The sequence below is a fragment of the Nannobrachium achirus genome (assembly GCF_963921795.1).
Source record: "Nannobrachium achirus genome assembly, chromosome: 12".
Taxonomy (NCBI): Eukaryota; Metazoa; Chordata; class Actinopteri; order Myctophiformes; family Myctophidae; genus Nannobrachium; species Nannobrachium achirus.
In genome coordinates, this window is record NC_137832.1 from 57,774,451 (window position 1) to 57,786,692 (window position 12,242).

A 12,242-nucleotide genomic window follows, 5' to 3' on the forward strand; every position below is an offset into this window, starting at 1 on the left:
AACAGTGTACATATTAAAATACAATACAACATACAGTTGTAGTGCATGAATCCATCTTGTTTCAAAGAAGTGTTGCCACACGTTGTGAGCTTGTAGATCTGCTATTTTGAGGAATTGTGGAAAAAAAAGATATTTCAAAATGGGGGTCCGTCGGTCCGCGGTCAAATGTATTAATTTGGGGTTCCTTGACATGAAATATTTCAGAACCCCTGTTTCCGTTGCCCCTTTTGGTCCCCACTGAATTATTCAGGGTTTTTCTGCCCCTGCCAACTGCTCCTGTGGAACAGCCCTTGCAACATAGAAGGCTATGATGCATTGGCAGCTGCCAAGTGTAAACTGTATGGATTGAAGCAGGGAGCTGTTGATAAAGAGAAAGGAGGCTCCTATAAAAGATCTCAAAACTTTTCATGTCAAGGACCCCCAAATATATTTGTCCACAGACCCTCATCTGAAAATATTTTGTGCTAAACATCAAGATTGTTTCAACTGTTTTGACATTTTTCAAATATTTTCAAATATAACAGTATGGCAACTGGCAAGAAGCGATGCGCTGTGAGTTTGTATCTCTGTTATTTTATAACAGCCAACGTATATTGTGACACTGTATTAACACATTTTGCTGGGGACCCCCTGGTATATTTGTTATCAAAGATCCCTTTCTGAACATTTGGACCTGTCCAAAACCTGTCACTATAACTCTTGAGGTGTGCACCGGCATTCTTTTAAAACCTTTACTCAAGTAACATTTTGAATACAGGCCGTTTACTAGTTGTAACAGAGTATTTCTACATTGTAGTATTGCTAAATTTACTTAAGTAAAAAGTACAGCACTGTGCAAGACTATGAACTCCATGAACGGCCCCTTTGTCACACTATTATTACAAAAGAAACAGTGTTGCAGGAGTTTGCGAGACAAAAAACAACCAGGTCTATGAAAACAAGCCCAAAAGAAGCGACTGTAGGCCACATGTGCACTTTGTCATCTATTTGAAACTAGACGATCTATAGTACAAGCTCACAACTCGTGATTGGTTGTGAGCTTGTAGATTAGCAATTTAAAAATAAAATCTTGAGGGATAGAAAGTGTAAAATATGAAATATCTTTGAAACATTTTAGCAACACTAATCTGGTACGTGGTCCCTCGCTCAATTTATAATTTTAGATGGGGGTCCGTGGATTAATTTGGGGTTCCTTGACATGGAAATATTTGAGAAAGATTTGGAAGCACACCCATGGCAATGGGTGTGCCACTGGTATAAATAGGTGGGTCACTGAAAGTCAAGCACACTGTTTATGGGCTACAAGCTCGAAGCACTGCTACTTTTTATGCTTATGTGTGACACTGTGGTATGATCAAGTAGGGCGTTAATATACAGGGGAAAAAATTAGCAAAAAGTTAAAATATGGAGATAAGAGGTTTACGCCCCACAGCGGCGATATAGTTGTTATCCCACCCATGCTGTTATCTACTGAAGTGAGAGTAAAGTACAGTGTTATTTAATCAGTGATCCATTGCAAAAGGTTTTCTGCCTTGAAGTTATGCAACCGCTCATCATTCTCATCACCTCTCTCCTCAGAGATGCATGGCCAACTAACGCTTGTGGCGTTTGCTACATTTCTGTGTTCCACCGCGCCGCTCGCAGATGGCGGGAAAGTTTTGGTGTACTCTGGCGAGGGAAGCCTTTGGATCAACATGAAAGTCATCATTGAAGAGCTGCACTCCAGAGGCCACGAGGTCACGGTGATAAGGCCCTCAAACAGCTGGTACATCAAGCCGGACTCCCCTCACTACGACACCATCACGGTCGACTTCCACGGCGGCGGGGACGAGGAGTTCTTCGGAACGGTCGTGGGGAGGATGTTGAGCCTGCGGCGGGACGGTTCCTCAGTATGGGCTCGGATGGCAATGGAATGGGAATTAGTGAAAACCTTCCATGAGTACATGAAAGCCACAGTTCAGACGATGGAGATTATTTTTGAGGACAGTGAAATGATGAAGCGTTTACAGGATGCCAAGTATGACGTGGTTTTGACGGATCCGTTGGGCACGGGGCCGATTTTAGCTCATCGTCTAGGTCTTCCCCTGGTCATCAACGCCAAGTGGACTTTCCAAGGGGAGGCGCATTGTCTCATCGCCCCCTGTCCCCTGTCCTATGTCCCAGTCCCAGACTCCATGCTGACGGACAAGATGACATTTCCCCAAAGAATCAAAAACGCACTTTTCTACATTCTTATGCGTATTCAATATGCATACATCGCAGACAGCATCTACACAGCGTTCGTTCACCATTACTTCGGCCCTGACGTCAGTTATATTGAACTATTCCAGGCAGCGGATATCTGGCTGATGAGAAGCGACTTTACCTATGAATACCCTCGGCCCACGATGCCTAACGTTGTTTACATGCAAGGTTTTCAGTGCAAGCCCTCCGGGCCTCTCCCTCCACATCTGGAGGACTTTGTCCAGAGCTCCGGAGAACACGGGGTCATCGTGATGACTCTGGGCTCCTTCGTTGGAAAGCTTCCCGAGGACATTACGGAGGCCATCGCAGCGGCGTTTGCCCAATTGCCACAGAAGGTGATCTGGAGGCACACCGGGGAGAGACCATCGACCGTGGGGAACAACACCTTAATCGTCGACTGGTTGCCCCAGAAGGACCTCTTGGGCCACCCCAAGACCAGAGTGTTCGTGGCCCACGGAGGCCTCAACGGGGTCCAGGAGGCCATATACCATGGCGTTCCCTTGGTCGGTCTGCCTCTCCTGTTCGACCAGCAAGACAACATTAACCGGATGGAAGCAAAGGGCGTAGCCAAAGTAGTCGATGTTGGCACAATAAACAAAGAGAACTTCCTGGAAGCGTTGAAGGAGGTCCTTCACGAGCCCTCCTATGCAGAGAACATGCGGAGGCTGTCGAAGCTGCACAGGGACCAGCCCATGGCACCTCTGGACCGAGCCGTGTTCTGGATCGAGTTTGTTATGAGACACAAGGGAGCGCCACACTTGAGGACGGAGTCGTACAAGATGTCCACGATTCAGTACTATTCGATTGATGTTATAGCCTTCCTGCTGGCAGCTGTTTTTCTAGCAATGATTGTCTTTATTTCAGCGATGAGGTTTTTGTGGCATAAATTGTTTTGCAGAAGCAAAGTGAAAAGAGAATGATTCATGTGTAGTGGAATTCTATCTAACTGCATTTCTAGAAGACTATGCAGTAACCTAAACTTAAATTGAAGACAAAGAATCAAAACAAAATAGAAAATCCCTTCCATATTACAAACTCTTTCTCTCTGTCTTTCTACTTTTCACCACGAGGAGGGAGCAAATAACAGAAGTCTCAGCTGCACCAAGCAGGGAAGCAATTCAGGTTTTGACATTTCAGTAATACAGTATGTGCCTTATTTATTCAAATTCAAGGCCAAATCTATTCCCTTTTCCTTCTAAATTGTATTGCAACGAGATTTTTAAATAAATTACATCACCAAAGCTCTCTTGTTTTTCCTGTTCTAATTGAATAATTATTGCGACCAAAGGTCGCAGTTTAGTAGGTGAAACGGCACATGCTGACTCCGGGCGTCTGGACTTCTGGACATGTACATAGGGCTGTCACAATTGTTACATAATCGTCTAATCGCAATTATTTTTCATAATTGCGATTATTTTTCATAATCGTCATAATCGTTTCCATGTTGAAAAATGTTCATATATTTTTTTAAGTAAAAAATAGTGGAAATAGACGATCTACAAGCTCACAACGCGTCGCAGCTCGGCGCGTTGTGAGCTTGTATTTCGGCTATTAACACTATCAATGTTCTTTATGTATAAAGTTGTCAAATATGTCAGTCATTTCTTTGTATATTTAGGTTATGTGTCATATCTACCATGTGCAACTTCAAAGCCTAAAAGCCAAACAGAAATTGCTTACTGTCAGTGGTGGAAAAAAGTACTCAAGTAAAAGTATCAATACTGCAATATAGAAATACTCTGTTACAAGTAGAAGTACGGCTACTTGAGTAAAAGAATAATAAAAGTATTTGCATCAATAAGAAGGCCAACTTAAAGTAAAAGTACAAAAAGTTTGAAAATAGCAGAGTTAAGCTCACAACGCGTTGTGAGCTTGTAGATCAGCTATTTTAAAATAGCCTAGGTATAAAATAGGGCTAAAGTGGTTTGTGTATGTTTTATAATATATTATAATGTATATCTGCAAAGTAACTAGTTAGTTAGTAGCCTAACTAAAGTCTTAAAATAATTGTAGTGGAGTAAAAGTACAATATAAGGATCCAAGATGTAGTGGAGTAGAAGTAAAAGTATTGAAAATACTCAAGTAAAGTACAAATACCTCCAAATTGAACTTAAAGGGATATTCCACTTTCAAAAAAACTTTTGGCCATTTTATCATCTAATCAGGCTTTTATGAACACCCTGAACAGTTTTTAATTTGCTTGATTCAATATTTAGATATTTGATGTAAATGTTATCCAGCCCTCCAGGGCCTCTCCCCACACACACCCATTGTAACTTCAAAATCAAATTTTAACCATGATAGATTCATTAAAAACACCCATTATGTTTTCTGGTGACTCATACTATACCCTCCTAATATGTGAGCAGCCTGTGTTTTTTCAATAACTTTTTTTCATTTATTTTTAATAATTTTGTATTGTATTTAATTGTTCTCATTTTCCCAAAGAATTATTAAAAATAAATGAAAAACGTTATGGTAAGAACACGTATTAGGAGGGTAGTATGAGTAACCAGAAAAAATAATGGGTGTTTTTAATGAATCTATCATGGTTAAAATGGAGTTTGAAGTTACAATGGGTGTGTAGAGGCCCTGAGCCTGGGGGGACAGATAACATTTACATCAAATGTTTAAATATTGAATGAAGTAAATTAAAAACTGTTCAGGGTGTTCATAAAAGCCTGATTAGATGATAAAGTGACCAAAAGTTGTTTTGAAAGTGGAATATCCCTTTAAGTATTGACGGTTCAAGTGGTTAAATATCTGAAAACTCAAATTGACATGAATCCAAAATACATTGATGATTGTGCTGTCAAACAATGAAACTATATGGAATCTATGAACAGGTTGTGGGGGTCCCTGCTTCATCTCTCTCTCAACTAAGGGGTCCCTGGCCTGAAAACGTTGAAGACCCCTGATCTAGTTAGTTTCCACCACTGCTTAGAAAACACAAACAGTGCAGTCATTTGAGGACCTCTCAAAATCATAACGTCACATCATGGCATGACCCCAAGTGAAGCGATATTTCCTTCCGGGTCGCGATCAAGGAAGATCAAAGAAGGAACGGACACCAACGTCATTTTCGTCATTTCAGGCTCCATGGGACGCCGCCATGACACTTTGGCCACCCAAAATTAACATTAGCGTCTATGAGCACTTCGTCACTTCCGCCACCCAAAAGTGGCCACCCGGCGTGCCAACTTCCGGGTGTTGTCTGTTCCTTGTAGATATTCCTTGGTCGCGATCGAGTGTAGAAGTAAACAAACAGCAGCAGTAGATCTTCAAGCTCACCACGCGTTGCAGACGCGGCGCGCCGTGAGCTTGCAGATCTGCTATTGTCCGCGCGCGACACCGTCGTACGACGAAATGTAAACCAGCCTCTCGGAAAGTGTCATGGCGGCGACCAGGCGTGTGCTGCTGCTGCTGCTGGTGTGTTGACAACTTTTAAAACCATCAAACTGTGTTCTTTTTTTCGTTAAACACACCAATATTTGACATCAGAGTGCGTGTTGTTCGCATTGGAGCGGTCGGGTGTGTTTTTGAATCGTTTGTGGTTTAAAACCCGCACGTTGCTCCGGAATTGGTTAAAAATATAAAAATATATAATGAGTTCTCAGAAAGGAAACGTGTCTCGGTCTCGCGGACAGAAGCATCAGAACACGTTCGCCTACAGGAACGATAAATATGGAGCTACTGTAACAGTGAAGGTATGTATGGATGCTGTCTTTTGTCTGTTTGCCTAAATCGCAATTAGAAGGTATGTTAGCCCTGAGGGCTAACACTATTTAATACTGAATCACTGTTCGTATAAATATACTGTATCTGTATGTCTAATAGCATTGCAACAATACTGTACTTTATTGAGTCTGACTTTTGCTTTCATATCTATGATAGATACGAAAGCAAAAGTTGGACTCTTGACTAGACTGTGTCTAAACATAATAAGTATTAAAGCAGAATAAGGGAGAGTGAGTGGCCACCTGAAAAGTCTGAGCACCTCAATGTTAAATTGTCTATTTTTATTCCCAAAATGTAAAAAAATGCATACATTGCAAAATAGTTGATAGTTTTTTTTCTTTTTTTTTTTAATAGTTTTTATAGGTATCCACAAGCAACTCAGATGCAAGATCTATGCTAAGTCCTATCCGATTCTATGTTCCCCACTTCAACCCCAAAAAGGTTCTATGTTCCCCAGGTTCTGTGTTCCCCACCCACCCTCCCCACAAAAAGGTTCTATGTTCCCCGCTCAACCAAAAAAAGGATCTACTCTACTGTATGTTCCCCACCCCCCAAAAAAGTATATGTTCCCAACTCAAATGCAGGAATTGGTGGGACATCTGGGCAGTAAGAACATGTGGGCAATCCTAATTTAGGTGCCCAGTTGCCCAGGTACCCAGATGTCTCCACCCCTAAGTGCCCACTCGCCTAGGTGCCCACTCATCCAAATGCCCACGTGTCCCTATTGCCCAGATGTCCAGGTGCCCACTCGTCCAGAAGATGCCCAGTCATAAAAGTATGGTGTCCTCCAGATATCCCTAGTGCCCCCTGTCCCACTAGTATTCATAATTTCTCCCCATTACTGTGTCTTTTGAGTTGTTATTAATAATTATAAATCAATGTTTTCTGCATTTTTGGATGAGTGGGGAACATAGAACCTTTTTTTAAGTTGAGCAGGGAACATAGAACCTTTTTTTGTGGTGGTAAGTGGGGAACATAGGACCTTTTTTGGGTAAATGGGGAACATAGAACCTGGGGAACATACGTACGGTCCCGTTAAGTCTTTGTTTCTTAAAAAATCCACAGTATAGACAGGTTGACCTACTTTCTGTCAAAAAAACAAAAATCGAAAAAATTGTTTAAGTTTTGTGTTTGGAAGCACTCGTAAATCACTCCACAACAGTCTAGCGAACAGCCTGTTGCTCATAATGCAGGAGGCAGCAGGACATTGCGTTATTGAAAACGAGAGCTTCCAAACAGGGAAATCTAGATATTTCTACGTGTCATTATTTCGACAAAGGGTTAGGGTTAGGTTTTAGGGTTAGGTTTAGGCATAGGTTAGGACATGCTCCCCTTCCAAACTCTGACACTTTGACAAATAATCACCTTCATTCACACTGCACAGAATTTATTTTTCAACATTGAAACGATTATGCAAAATTATTTTGTGATTATTGTGATTAGAGACAATTATGACAGGCCTTTATACTGTATCTTATAATTTGTATTGCTCATTTGCTGTCCGTTGTTAGAAAGCCAACTCCAAGGTCCACGACGGTCTTTGCCAGCGCTGTAAAGAGGTTATAGAATGGAAAGTCAAGTACAACAAATACAAGCCGTTGACACAGGCACGGAAATGGTGAGTAAACGTTAAAGCAGCGGGTTATTGTTGAACATTTTGAGTTTGACAATGTTGTGAAAACCTATAATGATGAACAGCCTCAAAATACGCTGCATCTGATCAGGCTTATTAGATTGTCTCTGTTGGGTGGAAACCTCATGTATGTCCAAAACTGTCACTTTTCAGGATTCAAAAGCTTGTGGATCTGCTATTTTTGATGCTTGTTTGTGACACTCAGGGCCTTGCAGATAGCACTGAGTGGGCAGGTGCTCAAATCTCACAAAAGGGCACTTCTGCGTGCCAATTTCTGGGCTGGTCATTTTGTTGGGGTCCCTCATGCCATTTCACACCAGAAATGTAGCTGCAGTAGTACATAGAACTTGCTTTCTGGCTGTCTCAAATAAAGTTGTTTGCAGCTGCAAGGTTAACAGGGTGGGAGGGCACTTGACAGACATCTCTGCACCAGGTGAATCTAAAACTGACTGAAGGCAGCCTGCCTATTTTTGTTGTAAATAATATTATTATAGTGAAATTACGTGTGCCTGGTGACACATTGGCACAGGGGACAGCACAGTGGCTTAAGTGTGTGAGAGAGAATATTTTTGTTTTAAAATAAAATATGTATACAGTCAGAAATGTCAATGAAATTAAGTTCCCACACATCTGTATAAAGCATTACATCCTACACATAATTCTACATTCATTCAAACTCTGAACTCTGACTGGGGAGGGAGTCTAGGAGGTAGTTGGGCTATTGTTCTAAGTGTATTGATCATTGTCCTGATATGTAAGAAAATATTTCCAAATGGGGGAAAAAAGGTTGCTACATTTATTGACAATCAGAATGTGTTAGAAATATTTTGTCTAAGTGGTGTGTCATTATAATTAAATACAATGTTGATGTAGCACGCTGACTATCTAGAAAATAAATACAGCAACGATAGGTGACAGCCCTGAACTGCTGTGAGGTGTTGGCGTGTTTTATCATCTTGTGGGGCAATGCTGTGTTCTCTCATTTCAGTGTGAAATGTTGTCAGAAGACGGTGAAGGACGCCTACCATGTGATGTGTAAGCCCTGCTCCCTCCAGCTGGAGCTGTGCGCCAAATGTGGCAAGAAAGAAGACATTGTCATTCCGTGAGTGCCTCTGCGATTCACAGTTTGCAAATTCATGAAGCTCTCATCCAGAGTGACTTACATATAACCAATTAACCCATTTAGACTTGAGTCCGATTCTAAATCTAAATCCTATCTTAATACAAACACATCCATGTCATCGTTGTCCCACACAAGCCTCCACGCTCTGCTAAAAAGATGGTATGCTTTTATGTGTTTTACCAAGTCCTGGAAAAGATGCCCTGTGATTGGCCAGTGCAGTCCCTTTGAGTGCCGAATGTTCACCCCAAAACATGATTTATGAGATTGCGATGGCTTGTGTGGGACAACAAAGGCATGGATGTGTTTGTAATGAGAACTAGTAACACATTCATGAAAAAGAAAATCACTTTTGAACACAACAAATGGTGTAAAGGCGATAGGCTTATAGGCTCAACTCTATGCTATGCTGGGTTCTGCTGTGAAAACTGGACAACAGGAGTATTACTGCCTAATAGATCCCATGGAGTGTCTTTTGGGATCAATATAAGTAGGAAAATAAGCCTAGAAGTGATTTAGGGCGGAGTTGTCCTTTAAGACCTGAGGCCGATTCTACAAATAACCTCGAAATCATTAGTTTCTAACACTTTTGAGATTGTTCAAAAGTTTATTTTATTTCAATTTACATAGGCAGATACTTTACTTAATTTGTTCATTTTAGACGGGACACCACATACTAATGAACAATATATATGTCACGGTTAGATAGAGAAACATTCAGATCGAGAAACGGAGCACTCGTCGTGCGGCGCGGGGCGGAACAAGCGGTCGCTTTGAGCCACAACAACGTAGCGTCGGCAGGAATGATAGCGCCTCACCCCACGGAGGTTAAGGTTAGGGTTAGGGTTAGGGTTAGGCATAGTTTTACTGAGGTTAAGGTTAGGGTTAGGGTTAGAGTAAGGCATAGTAAGCTAATGGCTAAACACTGCCGAGCTAGGCTAGTAAATAAAGAAAGAGAGTCGCAAACGAGTGACGTCAGCGCCTACACTAGTGAATGGCTGTTGTCGCCATCTGGTGGTGATTGGTGTGTGGTGAACGACAAAACAAGCGCTCTTACCACGATCTGACTGAGTTACCCAAACTGACTGTAACATATATATATATTATAATGTAACACACCGTGAACACATCGGACCAAAGGGGAAGCTCACAGACATTTAAGGTTGCAGACGAGGCTAAAACTACTGTATATGAACATACGTTCTCCTTGCCACATTTGACATGTGACCATCGGTCCCCATCTTTAGCTCTCTCTCATACACGTATATCTGTGAGAAAGGTCAAGAAAAGGAGAAGGAAGACACACAGAAGGAACTTACTTTTTATATGGTTTTATAAATGGAAAAAAGCCAATAGACAGAATCATCATGACATCACCACAACTAAAAATGTATTTCCACCGGACATTTATGGTATTGTTATTGACATTGAGAAATATATTTTATTATAAATATCCACAGGTTAGCTAATGTTCTGGTTACTTAATTAGTGTGGTTGCCCGAAAGGGGCAACACACTAAAGTACTTGGGCGACTTTATTTATTCTTTATTCTTTATTTATACTGTAGATAAACCGCAGTTGTCCCACGGTTTTGGCGGCACATCCACATGTCAAATGGGCCGGCTTCATAGGGAATCGGGTCCATCCATTTTGATGAGATATGTTGAATAACTTCTTTTTTCTCCTTTGGGTGGGGGGGGAGGGATACATTTTAGCCATTGTCTTGAATGGAAAAATGTGTGAACAAAAAAAGTATTTTTCTCTCGGAAACTGTAAGGCCTACAGTTACAACACTTGGAGGAGAGGTTCATAGTCCAGTGACCTAATTATGACAAAATAATTACACAATTATTACAATTATACATGTCTTTATATTCTGAAAACGACCAAAGACATTCTACCCTGGAAATACCCTTTTCTTTCTTTGTCTTTTTTTTTGTTCATACTCGTTCATACTCTTGTCTTCATTTTGTGTTTGTTCGGGCCTTTTCTTCCAACAGCATCAACTCAGAAGAACCAGAGGATGAGACGCAGGAAGAAGACGGTGGTCAGAAGAAGAAGACAGGGAGCAGACGCAGGAAAAAGAACTTGGATGACTTGGACAGTGATGATGATGATGGTGACTTTGGGAGTGATGAAGACGAGGAAGATGAGGATGATGATGGGCCTAAGAAGACAGGCAGCAAGGCTGGGACACTGCCTGACATGGACCACCTTAACATCAAAGAATGAAAAGGACCTGATGGAAATTATGTCTTTTGTTGTTGTTTTTCCAATCTAATAAGACCTGAGATTCTAAAAATGTCATTTAAATCCTACATTTTTTCTGAAAAACTTCACGCCTTGCCCGCCGCTCCGATACGCCACTGTTCTATTTCCAGGCGTTGCCGCGCGGTGAAAATGTCCGGTGGCCTGTCCGCAGCCGGTGTGTGTTCCCCTTAAAACAAAAGATTTCAGTTAAAAATGTTTGCTTTAAATATATATGTATATTCTAAGATGTACGCAAATATTCAAGATTTTTCCAAAATAGCAGATCTGCAAGCAAGTGTATTTGCTCTTTTTGAATAGCCACGGTATAAGATAATGGTTAAAGTGGTTCAAATCTAAGATGACACAGATGCCTTCCCGGTCTTAACGGGTTAAAGCAATACAGCTAACATTTATCAAGCCTTGTTTTAGTTTGTATGCCCTGTATGAAGCCTCAATACTTTCCCTCCCCCCCCCCCCCCCCCCTTACAATATACAGTACAACAACCACTTGAAATGTGTATATATATATTTCTTTTTTTACATTTTTACAGTAGCGACCACAGGCAGTGTTTTATTATATTGTTGGTGTCGGGCAGAAACTTCTTATCTCCATGATATAAGTTGAAGTTCATGTGTTCTTCCATAAATTAACGCCCCTACTTGATCATACTACAGTGTCACACAAAGGCCTGAAAAGCAGATCTACTTTGGTAGCCTCGCGTTGCCACACACGAATCGGCCCGGGCAAAAATAAAAAAGATTGCCCTCACGCAGTGTGATATAGTCTGGCAACACAAGGCTACTACTTTAGGTCTTTTTTAATTTGAAACCTGAAAAGTAACAGTTTTGGACATATGAGGTTTCCACCCGACAGAGACGGTATATTACAATAGCAACCACATGCAGTGTTTTATTGCCCTTATAAGTACATTTATGAACAGCTTTGATGAACTAAATTAAGCGGATATCGAGACACATTGCTTTTACAGTAATGGAGATATTTAACATTAGCAATCTAAAATGCCATTCTGGCTGTTGGTTAGTAGGTACTGTAGTGTAGGTCACAGGGGCATCATTTAGGGTTCTAGGCTAAGGTATGGAAATTGTTTCCGGAACCATACATTCACTTTAAAATTGTTCTCCCTTTTTCTTCCAAAAAAAGAATAAGGGATGACTAATTCAAACTGGAAACTGAAATCATAACTAAAGTGGAAGTGTTCCTGACACGAACGACATGGGTGATGAGCTCGTGGAGCG

General features: G+C 41.2%; 2 protein-coding genes across 2 annotated transcripts; both read left to right on the plus strand.

The window, feature by feature from the left end:
- Nucleotides 1-1,580: 1,580 nt before the first annotated feature.
- On the plus strand, nt 1,581-3,489 carry LOC308296325 (UDP-glucuronosyltransferase 2C1-like; the record flags this gene model as incomplete). The annotated part of the gene is made up of 1 exon (XM_080739558.1): nt 1,581-3,489. The coding sequence occupies one exon, from the start codon at nt 1,581-1,583 to the stop codon at nt 3,162-3,164; it is 1,584 nt and encodes a 527-aa protein (XP_080595684.1). The 3' UTR covers nt 3,165-3,489.
- Nucleotides 3,490-5,609: 2,120 nt separating this feature from the next.
- On the plus strand, nt 5,610-11,402 carry cUnh9orf85 (chromosome Un C9orf85 homolog). The gene is made up of 4 exons (XM_080738164.1): nt 5,610-5,951; nt 7,494-7,600; nt 8,604-8,717; nt 10,736-11,402. Exons 1-4 carry the CDS (start codon nt 5,850-5,852, stop codon nt 10,965-10,967), a joined length of 555 nt encoding a protein of 184 aa, XP_080594290.1. The 5' UTR covers nt 5,610-5,849; the 3' UTR covers nt 10,968-11,402.
- The last annotated feature ends 840 nt before the right edge of the window (nt 11,403-12,242 follow it).

Coding starts and splice junctions, on each gene's coding strand:
- cUnh9orf85 (XM_080738164.1), top strand. CDS start 5,850: ATGAGTTCTCAGAAAGGAAACGTGTCTCGGTCTCGCGGACAGAAGCAT. Junction 7,601..8,603: donor TTGACACAGGCACGGAAATG/GTGAGTAAACGT, acceptor CTCTCATTTCAG/TGTGAAATGTTGTCAGAAGA. Junction 8,718..10,735: donor AAAGAAGACATTGTCATTCC/GTGAGTGCCTCT, acceptor TTCTTCCAACAG/CATCAACTCAGAAGAACCAG.